This window comes from Mus caroli, chromosome 5 (genome assembly GCF_900094665.2).
Source record: "Mus caroli chromosome 5, CAROLI_EIJ_v1.1, whole genome shotgun sequence".
Taxonomy (NCBI): Eukaryota; Metazoa; Chordata; class Mammalia; order Rodentia; family Muridae; genus Mus; species Mus caroli.
The window spans coordinates 98,504,514-98,521,841 of record NC_034574.1 but is presented as its reverse complement, the minus strand read 5'-3'; the positions used below and the strand labels follow the sequence as shown (position 1 = coordinate 98,521,841).

The 17,328-nt window shown below is 44.3% G+C and overlaps 1 protein-coding gene across 1 annotated transcript in view; it reads right to left on the bottom strand.

The window, feature by feature from the left end:
- Nucleotides 1-277: 277 nt before the first annotated feature.
- Lrrc8c (leucine rich repeat containing 8 VRAC subunit C) overlaps nucleotides 278-17,328 on the bottom strand; it is a 101,306-nt gene continuing 84,255 nt past the window's right edge. The window contains exon 4 of the mRNA XM_021162448.2: nucleotides 278-6,864. Coding sequence (XP_021018107.1) covers nucleotides 4,591-6,864 — 2,274 coding nt within the window. The 3' untranslated portion in view covers nucleotides 278-4,590. The remainder of the gene's footprint in view (nucleotides 6,865-17,328) is intronic.

Below are 17,328 nucleotides of genomic sequence, written 5' to 3'. Positions count from 1 at the left end.
ATAGCCATTGTACAATCTGATTTGGCAAACGTACAAAAACCGTACTCCAGATTATACATTAACTCAGTAATTACACAAATGAAACTCCTGGGACACCTTATGTAGATGCAGGACAGCGAATTCAGGAAGGAAACAATTCGTTACAATGATAAAAACTAGCTTCCATGGTAAAGAGCAAATGAGCCTATTTCCTGCAGCCCAGAGAACCTTGGTAATGGCTTAAAAACAAAAGATACGCATGATTTCTAAAAGTATGAAAGGATGGATCCTCAAGATATGTTACAAAAATGACTTTATTTATTTTTGTTCCTATACACCACACAGCGAGATAACATTAAGACATTTCCTTTCATGAACATGTATTCTGACAAATCAACGATCAGTCCTTTTTCTCGACAGTCCAAGAAGTTTGCCAGCATTTGGCAATCTGAATGCACATGAACATAGTAAACAAATGCAAACCAAACACCAGCAAGCACATAAGGCATGGGGTGTCAACCCCAAAGAGCAGTGCGGCAGGGGGCCAAAGACACAAACGAATCTAACTATAAACCACGCAGGCCAGGTGTGCAGTAAACACCTGTAATCCAGTGTCCAGGAAGCCGGGGCAAGAGGCTCTCAAGTTTAAGGTCAGCCTGGGTTAAAAAGCAAGACCTTGGCTCCAAAACCAAACCAAACCCTAAATACATAGTGGCTGCTATCTGGTCAATAAGTCAAGCTGTCCAATGTTATATACCCTTCTGATTAAAAAATAATTCCTTGGGGGCAGAGGGATACTCTCTTCTCTCTCACTCAGATAATTCTAAGAATGCCATCTTTATTAGTGGGTGACTTTGGGAAGGGGACTGGATGGGAGCAGATACTTGTTTGGGAGGCTGATATCAGAAGACTGAGAGCTAAATCTGAAAACTCATGGCAGCTCTAGGTAAGACTGGGATTTCTTACTATATCTCTAAACAGAAAAGGTGCAACCATCCCATCGACTCTTCTAGAAGTTTCCTCAGTGGTAGACATTTTGTTCACTTGAGTATGAAGTTCTTGAAGATTCTGCCCCAGTGTAAACTCTTTAAGGTAGACTTAATTCACTTTATGAAAAACTGAAGTGACATCAACAAGGTTTGCATGAGAAGTGCTAATGGACTTTTGTATTGATGAGCCATAATGTTACTGCTGAAATGCCAATACCGTTGATCAGTATTTAGTATGAAAATTGGATTAGAGAGTGAGATAAATTAAAGCCATAAACTAGCATACTGAAAGAAACTGGACTTCTTTTGTTTAAGAAACCTAAGGAAGAGTCCATGTTTCAGACCCTTCAGAGCGGGGCCTGTGATCAAAATGAACAACCTCCCTGAGGCAGGGACATTTCCAAAAGAGCCTGAAAAGGTCTGTTTGCTGCTTAGGACACCGCGGAGACTGTCGGAGCTCATTGTAACAGCAGAGAAGGGCTGGGTGGGCAATGCAAGGAATCTCATGTACACCACAGTTTATCTCATTGAGAATTCTGATATTCAAAACCAGATCAAAGTGGAATGAGAGAACACAATTCTGTTCTGAGGTGTTACATTCTTGGGTGTGTGTGTGTGTGTGTGTGTGTGTTTTTTCTATGATTTAAAATCTACATTAATTAGTTTGTGCGCGTCTGATGTAGGTGCTCACTCTGTGGCACCTGTCAGAGGACAACTGACAGGAGTTGGTTGTCTCCTTCCACTGCGTGGATCCTGAAGAGCAAGCTCAGGACCTCAGGTGGATGGCAAGTGCTGCCATTCACCCTCAGGACCACCTTGCTGGTCCCTTAGGTGGGGTTCTATTAGGACTTTTCAACCAGAGCACCACCAGACAGCTACCTCACTGTACAGCATGGCCACCTTGAGCTTGAAGTCACCCCCGGAGTTAAGAGTCCAGATGGCACATTTGTGATTTATACAGCAGTTTGTTGTGAGTTGGAGGTTGGACAGAGAGCTGATCCTCTCAGCAAGAGCACTTGGAAAACAGAGAGAGAGAGAGAGAGAGAGAGAGAGAGAGAGAGAGAGAGAGAGAGAGAGAGAGAGAGGAGGCAGACAGCCTCTCTGCACTAAGTTAGATCAGAGAACATTAGAAAAGCCAGTGGTTCAGGCACCTGAGTTTCTCGTTGGAAGGCTGGACAGTAACTGAAAGCATTTTACTCAAGAGTGAGAACAAAAGTTTACTGTATTAAAAAGGATGAGGATCAGAAAGTTCAAACTCTTCAGAGATTGAGGCTTTGGGAGTTTTATAAAATCTAATAGAAAGATCTATGAGTATTTTACTCTTAGTTAAAAGAAAGTCTAAAAATTATACTGCCTTATTGAATGTTATTTACAACTTAGGTTGGGAGTCAGCCTGTGAAATCATTATGAAGATAAAACAAATTATTTGGAAGCTTGATAAAATTGAATTATTGGCGATTTGCTTCAGTTATGAACCCATATAGGATTTTCAGTTAATGCCAGAGAAAGACTTCAGTATAACTATGGTATTTAACTTGAATAGATCCCTTCTGAAGGGTGATATTAGAAATAACCATAAGTTTTAACAATCAAAAGGGTGCATTCATTGGTTCAATTTGCATTCCAACAACAAGTTACTCATGCTCAATAACAGACAATCCGCCTTTAAGTTCTTTAAGGCAGAGCTTTTCTGAACATGACACATGATTCATACCATTCGATATTCTAAAATTGAATATTTCTTCCTATAAGTATAGTCATACTAGTACTTCAAATTATTATTATTATTTTAATTCCAGGTTTAAAGAAATCATGACTGAAATAGAAGCGCTTGCACAGGGCTGGCCCTTCACACAGAGTGATGAGTCTTGTTCCCTTGTCTGTTTTGTAGTGTCAGGTCGCTAAACTCAGGTACGGGGCTCAGCTCTGGTCAAGTGCTTTGTCACTGAGCTATCCCCCCCCCCCCAAGCTCTCTATCTTAACTCCCATGAGGACCATGTGCTTCCCAGGTATGTCTTGTCTATGTCTACATGTCACAAAAAAAAAAAAAAAAAAAAAAAAAACAGGTCTGGGCAAGGTCATGGGGGCCAAGAAAACGTTCTTCAAAACAGGGTTTCAGAAGTCAAATCGTCTTCCTACCTTCAGTGTTAAACTTTTCCGTAGGTCAGTTGGTGGACTATGTAACTCACATAGTGTGTAGTCTCCACACTAGGCTGGATTTTAGGAAAAGAAAGATCAATAAAAGCTTTGCCAGCCACCAGGTGGGAACTAAAAGCTTTGCTAGCCACCAGGTGGGAACTAAAAGCTTTGCTAGCCACCAGGTGGGAACTATTGCGAAGTGAGAACACTCAGAGGTTAGTCACAGCACTTGGCTAAATGAGGTGCGATCTTTAGCAGAGAGCTGAGAGTTCCCGTGCTTGCTGCACTGACATCTGCACTGAGGGCAGGCTTGCGGGAAGCTGATGACTATGCTTAGGTACACAGTGGGTTGTTTTATTCAGCAGGCAGAAAGTGAATTGATATCTCTGCACAGGGTCCGAGGAAGGGGCGGGGCCTGCGTGGAATACATCAGCTTTGTAACAGAGGAAGGGGCGGGGCCTGCGTGGAATAGATCAGCCTTCTAACAAAGGAAGGGGCGGGGCCTGCATGGAATACATCAGCTTTCTAACAGAGTGCCTTAGTAGCAAGATTGTTTTCCATCGGATGCACCCACATATCAAGGCATCAAAAGTGATTAAATTACTCAAAACAGGCTTCTAATTCTATGATTTAAAATGTAATTATCTGCTAGAATATTGAAATAAAATCTAATTTCCCTAAGGTTGTTCAACAGTACCACATGGCAATACTGAGGTGGATGGGGGTAGTGGTTGTATTTAATTTTTGACGACATATTTTAGGATGTTGGTTAAAAAAAAAATACAGATCAGTGAGACACCAAATGATACATGCACACAAGGACCACAATCACAGGGGGTTGCTTTCTTCACCCACTTCAAAAGCCTGTCCTAGGCTAACTGAAACTGTTGTTTAGGAAATGATACAATGAACAGTGTCAGAAGCAGGGGGCTTTTCAGGGTAATACTCTGTGACAGTGCACTTGTGTGAGCTCAGAGTCTGGAGTTTCCTATAGAGTGGCGCCTCCTGACCAGCAAAGGCGGTGGCTGACAGTAAAACCACTGGCACAACTTCTTGGTACACATGATGAGACTCACCAAGAGCTCGGACTGGTAGAAAGAAAGTAAAGATGGTGTTGGCAAAGTATCTTCACCCATTTAGAAGATGCCAAAATTCATGAGACCTATGATTCCTTTCCTTTTACAAGAATGAACTCAAGTGAGAAAGCAAAACCAAAGCCAGGTGGAACTACCCATTCCTGCTGGCAGAATCAATAACAGATACGTCAGCTTCCGGGACAAATAAAACTTTAAAATATTAATATTGAAAAAATACAATTAAATTTTTATTAAAAAATACATACTCCTTACTCAATCTTTGTGTACATGTTGTCTTGTGTGGAAAAGGAAAAAAATAATAATATAGGAAAGGCATTAGGACTACCTAATTCTTTATATTGTATTTGGTAGAAGCATGTTTCAGTCATATTCTGATGAAAAATAAGTTAGTCTGCTTTCATCTGCTCCCGGACATCTGAGGGCAGAGTCTCAAACAGAGCATCTTCCACAACTAGCCCGGCTCGCTTCAGAGCCCGGCAGTCTCCCAGCTCAGGAGGGAGGACTTCAAAGTGATTGCCTTTGATGTCTAAGTAGGAAAGAAATAGTAGATTTCCAATTTTTGGTGAAAGTACGGAGAGGCTGTTTTTCCCAATCTTCAAAGTTTTAAGTTTCTTGCAGAAGTAGAGTTCATCTGGGAGGCTCTCCACTTTGTTACAAGTGATGGAGAAATACTGTAAACTTTGCAGAACTCCGATTTCGGGCGGGATGAAGCGGATGTCGTTATAGGACAAGTCCAGGTATCTGATTTTGTTGCACAGGAAGAGGTGGGAGGGAAGCACCTCTACCTTATTGTGGCTGAAAAACAGTCTCTCCAGGCTGGTCAGTTTTTTGATGTGCTCTGGAATGTAAGCGATGCTGTTATACCACAGTTTGAGCACGGTCAGCTTTCTCAAGTGCTGGAAGCTCACGATCTCCTCTATGGACTTGAGGTTGTTCTCCTTCAGGTCCAGCTCCTGGAGACTGAGCAGGCTGAACACGGCGTGGGGGATGCGTTCCAGGTCGCAGTGGACCAGCTCCAGCTCCGTCAGGTTGGTCATCTTCTTCAGGTTGTTAAGCATCACCAGTTTGGTGCCGTCATTGTGGACGCACATCTTCTGGAGGTGGCTGGACACATCCACCACGGCCTGAGGGATCTTGGAGACGTTGCTCTTGATGGAAAGGATTTTAAGGCTTTTGAGGTCCCGCAGAGACTCCAGGGTGACATTTTTGGAGATGTCGTGACTCAGAGAGCCAACCAGATAGAGCTCTTCCAGGTTCCGGAGGCCGTACATCCAGGGGGGCAGCTCCCTCATGTCATCAAACTTGACACTCAGGACCTTGAGATTCTCCTTCAGGAAGGAGAGCGCGGCGCTGTGGATCTTGACGGAGCACTGGTGCAGACAGAGCTCCTGCAGGTTGTCTAGCTGGGCGATGGTGGCGGGGATCATGACATTCTTAATGATCTCCAGCTTCAGAGACTGCAACTCTGTGATTTCAAACACGGTGTCCGGGAGGCCAGACAGCATGATCAGCGGCAGCTCCAGGCGGTTGTGGGCATTTGTCTGCAGCTTCTGCCGCAGTTTGTCCGGGGTCCACTCGTTATTTAAATTGAGTTGTTTTAACTTGTTCTCGCTGACTTCAGACAGGAACACTGCAAACCGCTTGGAATAGAGAGGGTCATACTGGTCTATCATATGGAGCATGAAAGCAAAGTCATTTTTCACATCCGGAATGTCATCGATTCCCGTCTCCTGCCGGACATACTCGAATGAATATTCCCTCAGAGAACGGTAGAACAGCCAGTATAAGGTGTAAAGGCACGTCAGGCCGTAGATGCTTACAAAGCACAGGTAGCAAAAGGAGAGCTTAGAGAACAAATGAGCCATGGTGTGATTGCAAGAAAAGTTCTTATAGCCCGTCATGTCCTGGATGTCCACGTTACAGTCCACTGTGAACTGGACTTTGGAAACCAGGGCACTGTTGTAGGCAATGATGATTAGGAATTTGATGACCTTCAGCACAGTCTGTCGCACGTACATGGCGTACAGGATATCCCCTTCTTCCACATGCAGTCTGAACTTCTTCACCTTCTCAAACAAGGCCTTGGCCTGCTCACCTTCCTTCTTGTCCAGAGCCCCCGCAGCAGATTTGTCAACCACGAACTTTTCAGGAATTGACTTGAGAGACTGGGACTTGACCAGGTTGCCCTCGGGACCAGACTGGATGGTGCTGGACCTGTTCATGTTGTTTTTTCTGTTGTCCTTCTCTTCGGAGTCCTCTCCAGATACTTCGGAGAGAGCCCGTGTGGTCCACGGGGAGTCAAAGCACTTCCCCAGGATGGAGATGAAATGTTCGATTTTGGAACTGGATCCAGGGAATTTGAACCAGAAGTTGCTACAGAGCATGAAGACCAGGGTGTGGATGAGCACCAGGTATGGGAAGTACTTGGCATACCAGTGGAGGGCTCGCTCGTAGCACATCTGGTTGATGAAACTGTACTGCTGAAGGTCCAGGTCTGTCTTCAGTCCCTTCATCTCCACGGTCGCGGGGTTGGTCGGTGAGGGTTTAGGTGGGGGCAGCGGGGTGGCACTGATAACTGCCTGGGAGACATTGGAAAGGGAGGAGTGGTTCTGAGCAGGCTGCACTCTTTTTGGAAGGCAGATGATCTTGTCTTGCATGACCTGAAACACAGAAATAATAGTTTCAAATTATATTACCCAAAGAGCTCTTGTAATGTCATTAGTGCCAAGAAAGTAGCAATAACATCCAATAAATGTCCATTTCCTCTGCCTGGAGAACATAACATTCGACTCCAGTAGCAAGACCTTCTTCTTAGCTCATGTTATGGAAAAATGAAATATCTGATTTTGTTTACCACATCAAGAATTGACACAAAGCAGCAGCCTTGTCAGGACACGGAACATGTCATAGCAACATGAGTATTTAGGGAATAGTCAGTATTTTTGATCTCATTGAGAATCAGTACATGCCCTTACGGGGAGCTGCCGGCTCTGGATGTTGTCTTCACTTGTGAGAAATGTGTAAACGATGGAAAGAAGAAATGTGGAAGTAATTCCCGGTCCTCCTGTTTACCCCTCTCCTCCACCCACGTTGTACACTACACGCATGATTAACATAACTGGCTTTGATGTAACAGGGCTCTCACGGAAGCATCCCCACGTTCTTTAGAGATGAGAGAACACAAACAAGGCCCAATAGCAATGCATTCGTGCATTAATTTGCTGCCTTGGAGAACAACCTTCAGCTACCCTGCCAAGCTCTGCTGAGAAGACTATCAAGTAAGAGCATCAAGCAGCTCTGAGGAGTGCAATACAGAAGAGACAAGGTACGACCTGTCTGGGATGAGGCAAGATACTGCTCGAATCAAATTAGAGAAGTCACCCTCACCAAAAGAGTCAGGAACCTGGGACAATATGAACAACGAGCAACAGCCCAGAAGATGAATAGCAACCAAAGAATTCAGAGCATTATGAATGAAATTAATGAGCACTAGTGAATGAAAGGAAAAGTTTTGATGAATGAAATTAATGATAAGCTTTGATGAATGAAACTAATAATGAGGCAAAGTCGGTTTGGGGCTGTGTGATGGGGGATACAGGCACTTGCTGGTAAGCCTGCTCTCTGGATCTTCAGCCCAGAGACTCACATGGTAGAAGGAGAGAACTGATCTCCATGTGTGCACACAAATGAATAAATGTAAAACAGAGAAAACGGAGCAAATCAGTTTATATCTCTAGAAGCCCAGTTTTTGGCGATTAAGCAAGGGTAGGGCTTCCTGGCAGCCAAAATCTTTGCACTGATTACAGAGGCAGACACTGAACACATTGTTGCAAAGTGGCCCCTGCAGCATATACAGTGTGTGACTATGAGCAGGTGACTGGGCACGGGTAGCCCACCAGACTGACGCTCAACTCTGAACTCCAGCTCAAGCAACCAAGCACACGCCTCCCAGATATATACTTGCTGAGAGACACCCAGGGCCACCGCCAGTCCTCCTACGTCTGGTGCTATCAGAGTGGGAGTGATAACACCTTTTCCACCTCTTCTAGGGGTGAGGATGACGATGGTAAAGACTACAGCAGCATACATATGATGTGCTCAACACCCATCTGTCCATATTTTAGAATCAGTATTAATTGTCAATTGTCACCTTTAAATTTTATTTTATTAGACAGGATACTGTGTCGCCCAGGCCGGCTTCAGACACTCCATGTAGCCAAGAATGACCCTGAACTCCTGTTCCTCTTGATTCTACCCCAAAAGGGTGGCATTACCAGCCCGTGTTGCCATGCCTGGTTTAATCGCCACCTTAATCTGATAAGGCAACATGTTTATGATTCCCATTTCATAGTTCTAGAGACCAAGGCATTAAACCAAGTGGCTAAACTCACATCATATAGCCCAAGGCCTAGAGTCCTCTTCTTATTTTATATAACTGGTACATCTGAATAGGTAGGTCTTTATTGCTTTCTTTTTTAAAAAAACATCTTTTTAAAACATCTTTTTAAATTTGTATGTGTCTGTCTGCCTGCGTGTCTGTGTGTCTGTATGTCTGTGTGTGTTTGTGGTGTGTCTGTATGTCTGTGTGTGTGTGTATGCTACATATGTCTAGATGCAACAGATGCCCAGAAAAGAAGGCATCACATCCCTAGAGCTAGAGTTACGGGTGGGTGGTGAGCTGCCCAACATGGGTGCTGGGCGACAAATCTGTGTCCTCTGGAAGAACAAGTGCTCTTAGCTGCAGAGCCATCTATTCAGCAACCTTTTTTGTTTTTTTTTTTTAAACTAAAAATTTATTTTTATTTTTTCCCAGTGAATGTTATACATTTTCCACCTCTTGCCACCCGTTCTGACCCCACCCCCAGCCCGGTCCTGCGGAAAACTTTCTTTTCCCTAACAAACGCTGACCCCAATTTAAAGTCTTTTGTGTGTGGTAGCTGGAACACGGTGCTCTCTTTCTTGAGGAATAGCAGAATACACTGGTGAGTTTCACAATTCCGTGTAGAAAGTAATTTCCCCTCCAAATTTGAAAACACGATTTCATTTTCTCCTGCTTATTTGCTGGCAAGATGTCCACGGCCAATTAATTAATTTGAGTTGTTTAGTGAGCAATCTCTCTCTTTCTTTCCCTCTCCTCCCCCCCCAACCCCCATAGCTGTTAAGACTTTACCGTGAATCCTAGATTTTCTCATGTCTTTTAAATTTTGGATACATGCAGATTATCCTTGCTCCAAACTTGGCTCAAAGGACTTTTTAGAAAATATCTTCCAAAGCTACACCACACAGCTCCATTTTCTTCTTCCCGGCGATGTGTTCCTGTCTTTTAGTCCCTCTCCCCTGCAAGGCTGCACTCTGCAGTCCTCCCCTCTCCCTTGCCAGATCTGGGGGAACACAGAACTCATTTCTAATGAACCACTTATTTGGGCAGCTTGGTTCAGGACACAGGTTTTTGTCAGTTGGGTTTTTTTTTTTTTTAATTAATGTGTATTTTATGTGTATGGATGCTTTGCCTGCCTGCATGTCTGTGTACCATATTTGTGTCTGGTGTCCAAAGAAGCCAGAAGGTGCCATTGGATTGGCTGGAACAGACAGTTGTGACCTGCCATGTGGGTGCCTGGAATTAAACCCTGGTCCTTTGGATGCGCTCTTATAACTACTGAGCCATGTCTTCAGCCTTTAGCTAATGTTTTAAAGTTCACTTTTGTAGGTGTTGGTTTGGGGGCTGTGTTTGAAGGCAGCCTGCACACAATTTCACCTCCCATTCCCCACCAACTTTTGGTTTCCAAGATTTTCACATGTCTCCTATTTATCCACTCTTGTCTCGTCACAGCTACCTGATAGCTTTCATTGCTGTTGCAGTTAAAACACTGTCTCTTTATTCATTCTAAATAGAATCGTTTAAAATCTATGGTCCATTGTTTCAGAACATGATCTGACCTTGATGAAATCGGTCTTCTGTTAATTTTAATGTTAGTTTTCCTTAAAAGAAAAAAAATTCCCATTTCCTTCTGAGGCAAGGAGTCACACTATTCAGTGCAAACTGACCTCAAACTCATGGTAATCCTCCTGCCTTGGCCACCTGGGATCATGCATGTGTCCAACCCAGCTTGATCTCAGCATTTTTTGTTTTCTTCACCCATTCTGGGGAAGAGGCGTTTGCATTGGGAGGTGGGTTTCCATTGCCTGGCTGTGCTCTTGTGATTTCTGCATCCACCTGGCCCTGGGGCCATTCCTGGGCCTTCTCACAGAGTGCTGGTGGTTCACTGGAACCTTGTCAGCTGCTAGGCCCATGCTGGAGACAGGCCCATGAAGAGCAGGCTGAGTGGAGCTCGGCCGGTTAGGAGGAACCCTAGGGCAGTCCCTCGAGGCACCAGCATCTGGCCAGTTACTGTTCTTTCCAGATCCTTCTGGGAATGGGGGCTTTGGCTTCAAAGAGTGACCAGACTCCAGGCTCTTATCTTGCTTGGAGCCTTTCTAGTTCCCTTTCCTGGCTGGAGCCAAGGTCCTGTCTGGTGCATTCAGTTTTGGAAGAAAGCCTGGTAGTTGATTTAGCCCACTCAGTGTTCTGATCCTGCTCCAAGGACACGCTTGTCTGGGTTTGCAGCCCACCTGTGTGCTTCGCTATCTTATCCATCACCACTCTGCATATAAACTGGGTAAACGTTTTGAAGGCCAGCATTTTACAAGGTTTTCCACAATCATGTGCATACATTACTAACAAAGTTAGACAAGATACAGCATTCACTCTCAATTCCATGAATTCCTTAGTCTGTGGCTTATAGCCTGTCTTTTGACAGGGCTTTACATTGGTTACAATGTTGCTGCTCAGTTTGGTTACGGCAGTTTCTCTCTCTCTCTTTATTTTATTTATTTATTTATTTTTTCCGAGACAGGGTTTCTCTGTATAGCCCTGACTGTCCTGGAACTCACTCTGCAGACCAGGATGGCCTCGCAGAAATTCGCCTGCCTCTGCCTCCCAAGTGCTGGGATTAAAGGCGGAGCCACCATGGCCTGGCTCTCTCTCTCTCTCTCTCTCTCTGTCTTTTTTTAACCCAAGACAAAGTTTCTCTGCATAATAGCACTGGCTGTCTTGGAACTCCCTCTGCAGACCAAGCTAGGCTGAAACTCAGAGATTCACCTACTTTTGCCTCCCAAGTTCTGTGCCACCATCACCCAAGTGCAGATTTTTGAGTGTGTGTGATGTTAATAGTTTTTATTTTATTTAAAAAAAAACAGGACTTATTTATTTATTTATTCATTCATTCATTTATTTATTATATGTAAGTACACTGTAGTGTGTCTTCAGACACTCCAGAAGAGGGCATCAGATTTTGTTACGGATGGTTGTAAGCCACCATGTGGTTGCTGGGATTTGAACTCAGGACCTTTGGAAGAACAGTCAGTGCTCTTAACCCCTGAGCCATCTCTCCAGTCCCTAGTCTTTATTTTTTAATTAATTATTTTATTTTACATTCCAGCTGTTGCCCCCTTCTCAATCCCTCCCAGTTCCTTACCCTTCCTCCTTGCCTCTGAGAGGGTGCTACCCCCCTATCCCCTTTCCCCGGGGCATCAAGTCTTTTGAGGGTTAGGCAAATCTTTTCCTACCAAGGCCAGACCAGGCAATCCTCTGCTATATACAGCTCGGGCCTTGGACCAGCCCGTGTATGCTGCTAAGGCAGATTTTTTAAAAAGAATATTTTTCGTTGGTAATTTCGTATACATACACAATATGTCTTTACCATGTACAACACGAATCTTCTCTCTCACTTCCCAATTCTCCCGTCCCACTATTATGTCTCTTTTTATTTTAAGTAACACTCTGTTCAATTAATGATGCCTGAGTGCCCATAGGTGTGAGATACCTACTGGAACATGACAACCGACCATTGAGCACATCCCTGAAGAAAAATGACTCCCATTCTTTTTTTTTTTTTTTAATAGTATAGAATAGAGTTTATTCAGGACATGAGGAGGGGAGTTAAGAGGATAGTAGAGACAGAGAAAGTGAGGGGGGGGAGAGAGAGAGAGAGAGAGAGAGAGAGAGGGGAGAGGAATAGAGGCCAGTCAGGAGAGGGGGGAGGGGGCGGGAGGAGAGAGAGAGGGAGCAAGAAGGCAAGAGCCTCCTCCTCCTCCTCCTCCTCCTTCTTCTTCTTCTTCTTTTTTTGGAATGAATTTTTAGGACCTCTGCTTGCTCCGGTCAACTTGCTCACTCAGGCCCAAAGATTTATTTATTTATTTTCATACATAAATATACTGTACCAGAAGAGGGCGTCAGTTCTCATTACTGGTGGTTGTGAGCCACTATGTGGTTGCTGGGATTTGATTTCAGGACCTTTGGAAGAGCAGTCAGTGCTCTTACCTGCTGATTCATCTCGCTAACCCATGACTCCTTAAAGTAGACACCAACTACCAACAGCTTCACAGCAAGGGAAGGGTCTGCACTAGTCTGCCTGCCTTTCACACTGGAGCTCTTCTCATACATCTGCTATGCACTTATGAATGCCACGGCCATGTCATGGTCCTTAGACAGCATCTCATGCCCCCTTCCTATCCTCTGGCTCTTACATTCTTTCTGCCCTTCTTATTTTGTAATCTACAAGCTGCTGGTTAGGGGGCCCATTTCGGATTGAACATTCAGTCACTCACCCTCAGCACTTGGGCAAGTTATGAGTCTCCAGTTATGAGACAAGTTACTGACTATTGCCACTGGGTAGATATTTCTTTTGAGAAAGGGTCCCAGATGCATGACCTTGGATTTGTTAAGTAGCTGATGGTGACCTTGAACTCATGATCTTCTTGTCCCTTCCTTCCAAGTGCTGAGGCATGTACTTGGTTTGGTCAAAGCTGCACCTAGAGCTTTGTACACGTTAGGCAAGGATTCTACCAACTGAGCTACAATTCCAGTGCAGCTATGGCAGACTTGATCCAAACTGGTAGACTAGACCAATAAAAAAGCAGGTCAAGTATATTGAAGATACTCAGCCTTTGATGGAAAGAGGTGACTTTTTACTGGAAAGAGTGTAAGTTCAATTTTGGCATGAGCCAAGCAACACAGATTTATTATAATGTTAATGTCTTGACAAATCTTGATATTAAATATACATCCATGTTTTAACTCTTTCATCCTCCACTTATATTCACAGAGATGCACTAGCTGATACTAAATACTATACCCTAAAGCACTGATAACCAGAAGTATCCTAAGTCAGACAGAGCAAATCAAGTTATTTCTGTTATCTTAAGATGCAGCAAGAACTATTTCTCCAAGTTGTATTCGCCACAGTTTTTTCAGAGACACCAAGGAAGCGCCTTTATCATCTAAAGCCTACCAAGTATCTGCTATATGATACAGTGTAGCAAAAGCAAAGAGGCCCGGGAGATGGTTGCTCTGCAGCCTTGCTAGAGATGTAAAAGACCAAAGGAAGTGATATGGCTGTCTCCTGAGAGGCCCTGCCAGAGCCTTACACATATTGAGGCAGATGCTAGCAGCCTCTGAAAAGGGATTGAAGGAATTGAAGGGGTTTGCAACCCAATAGGAAGAACAACAATATCAACCAACCAGACACCCCAGAACTCCCAGGGACTAAGCCATCAACAAAGGAGCACACATGGCTCCAGCCACATAAGTAGCAGATGATGTCCTTATCAGGCATCAATGGAAGGAGAGGTCCTTGCTCCTATGAAGGCTCGATAGATGCCCCAGTGTAGGGGAATAGAGGGTGGGGAGGTGGGAGTGGGTGGGTGGAGGAACACTCTCATAAAAGCAGGGGGAGGAGGATGTGATAGGGTGTTTCTGGGAGGGAGGGAAACCAGGAAAGGGGATAACATTTAAAATGTAAATAAAGAAAATATCTGATAAAAAAATAAAAGAAAAGAAAAAAAGCAAAAACAAAAAGAGAGAATACAAGAGGCAGTATGCCCTCTATGGTGACAGCCTAGGGAGTGTAGTAAGATCTTGGGCATGGAGGAAGCAGGGGAGGCTCCAGGGAGGAGGTACAACTATACTGATTGGCTCTTGAAGTCTCTAGACTTGGATAGGGCATTGGGGAATGGACGTTGCGAACCTACACAGCAGGTTCCGAAGACAGGAACAAAAGGTGGCACTGGGTGAAAATGAGAGCTGCCAGGGAGGCAGACTGCCTTTACTCGCTTCTCCTGAGCGGAGGGATAAACCAGGAGGGAAGTTACTCTCAAGCCACTGAGGTATCCGAGAAGGATCAAACTTGAGTTCAGTTTCCCTGAAGCCAGATCCCCGAGGAAAGGGAACCATGGCCAACAGGCACCTGCCTTGCTTTGGCAGCAGAAGGATTAATTCAGAGAGTGCAGACTTTGTTTCGAGGTTACTGGGAATTTTTAAGTATCATAAAACCTTTCAGGGAATGAGAAGAAACTAAAAGGTCAGGGCAGATAGGGTTGAAGGAACCAACCCTTTGGGGCTTAGCAAATGTCTTATTCATAAGCCTGCTATCCTCCACACCCGGCCCTGTGTATCTGGGGACAATTACCCCAGAGAGCAAAAATAGACATTCGTGAGAACCACACGTTTCATCACAGTCACTAGGACAAACAAGGTCTTTGTTTCCAGGGGAAATGGGAAAGCAAAACTGTGTGGTGCCATCGCTTCCTGCCTGTGTGCACGTGCATCCCCCTCAGTTACTTAAATGACTTGTTTTTTTTTTTTAAGAAAAGTTTTAGATCGACAGAATAGAGAGGAAGGTAAAGATATCCCATAACTCTCTCCTTCATAGCTACGCAGACTCCTTTACCAGCACCCCTAATGGTACTACACTATAACAATGTATAAGATGAATCTATATTGACATGCCATTATTACCCAAAGTCCACAGTCACTTTAGAGGTCTCACTTGGTCTTGAGTATCTACTGGTCTGGCCAAAGCTGTGACTTCTTCATCACTATGTTATCCTGTAGAGCAGTCTCACTGCCCTACAAGCCTTCTGTGTTTAGCCTATCGATTTCCAGCCTTTCCAGAATTCTGCCCTCAATCCCTGCCATGGTTTGAATTTGTTCGACCCAGGGAGTGGCACTATTGGGAGGTGTGGCCTTATTGGAGTAGGTGTGTCACTGTGGGTGTGGGCTTTAAGACCCTCATCCTAATAGCCTAGAAGCCAGTCTTCCACTAGCAGCCTTCAGTTGAAGATGTAGAACTCTCAGCTCTGCCTGCACCATGACTGCGTAGATGCTGCCATACTGCCACCTTGATGATAATGGACTGAACCTCTGAACTTGTAAGCCAGTCCCAATTAAATATTGTCCTTATAAGACTTTTCTTGGTCATGGTGTCTGTTCACAGCAGTAAAACCCTAATTAAGACAACCCAAACACTGGCATTTCTACCCTCTTTACAGTTTTTTTTTTTTGCCTTTTCCAGGATGTTCCACAGTTGAATCAGATACCATGTAGTCTTTTTGGGTTGGCTCCTGGCACTATGTATTACTGAGTTTCTTCAGGAGCCTTTGCATGTTTTCGCAGCCTGCTCAGTTTCTCCCTAACCGTACTACATAATAGCCAACTCTCTAGATTCCCTCTTAATGATGGCGTTTAAAACTTATGGAATGGTTAGGCAACATCATAAAGTCCATGGGTTGGTTTAAGACACTAAGTACCAGCTAGGGCTGAAGCACACTGTCAGAGCCCCTATTTATCAGCTCACGGCTGTGGTATTTTGGAACACACATGCGCACACCCACAAGAACCGAGCAAAAGGTTTGTCCTTATTAGTTGTAAAAAGAAACAAGGCAAAATGCACCCTGCCCCCCGGCACTGGACAATCGATACTCTGTTGTCTGGACTGTGTCCTTTTAGTGAGGGTGCTCAAAACTTACAAGATGGTGAGTAAATAATGAGTACAGAGGTGAAGTTTTATATGTAGCGAGTCAAAAGAAAGAAAAATCAATGATGCAGAGTTACCAATATAGCATCATACACCCCCCTCAGCCTCCCAGTTATCAGCATCACAGACTGGTGCATCACATACTGGCTCCAAGTGATGGACCCACAACCCCCACTGATCAGGTCAAAGAGTTTGTGTCCTTGAGGATGGAAATAAGAGCTTCCAATAGGACTGTACAGAAACCAGGATCTTTCTCAGTGAAGAAGATAACATATATATTGTATATGTGTGAACTTCCTCCATGGTAGAAGGTACCTACCATTAGTTAGTATATATAATAGCATATATTCTATATGATTCACAGAAAACAGACATCAGGCATATCTTGTGAATATAAATCAATAGAAAGTTTTTTTTTTTGGCTTGAGGAATGCGAGATACCACTGGTGTCATTATTATATAGACCAAGTAAATGCCTAAACACTGTAAGTCCTCAGAGACAGGCACCATGGCCTGATCTCATGGTGGCACACATTAGCAACAGTGAACATCAGATAGACACTGTCTTTCCCCAAGGATAACAAGTCCCAGAAGTATATGCATGCCTATAATCAGAGGCCATTAACATCTGGAAGCACCTGGCTGCTAGCTACCTTCTGAGATGAAACAATTTCTTATGTACAATCTCCAAGTTGCCAGAGCTAAGTGCTGACTGTTGAAGATCCAGGGTTGCCCGAGTAGGGAGGCCATCACAGCTACATGAAGCTCCTCTGTTCTGAGATCTGGACCCATAAGCACAACTCTTCCACCAACACAGGCGCCGACAGCAGTGCTCCTGAGAGATGTGACAGGATGGTGATGTCTACCATTATCATCTCATGCTGTTAACTCCTGGTTGACCTGCACCCGGCACCCCTGGCACCCGGGATGGTTTGTTTCCTGTATTTTGGTTACAATGCTATTGTCCCTTTCCTTCTGCTGAAGAACACAGCCCCACAGCAAGCAAGGGATTCGAGGGAGTGAAAACTGAGGGTGAGTAGAGGATGAAGAACACAGCCCCACAGCAAGCAAGGGATTCAAGGGAGTGAAAACTGAGGGTGGGTAGAGGAATCGGAGGAACGGAAGGCATTTGCCAAGCAGATCAGTGAATGATCAGATCCATGAAAAAGTAAGATTTTCGTGGGAAGCATCTATTTCAAAATTAAAGAAACATGGGGAAATGCAGTGGATATAAAAACCTCTGGAAAAACATTAGGGATATATGCCGTTTAA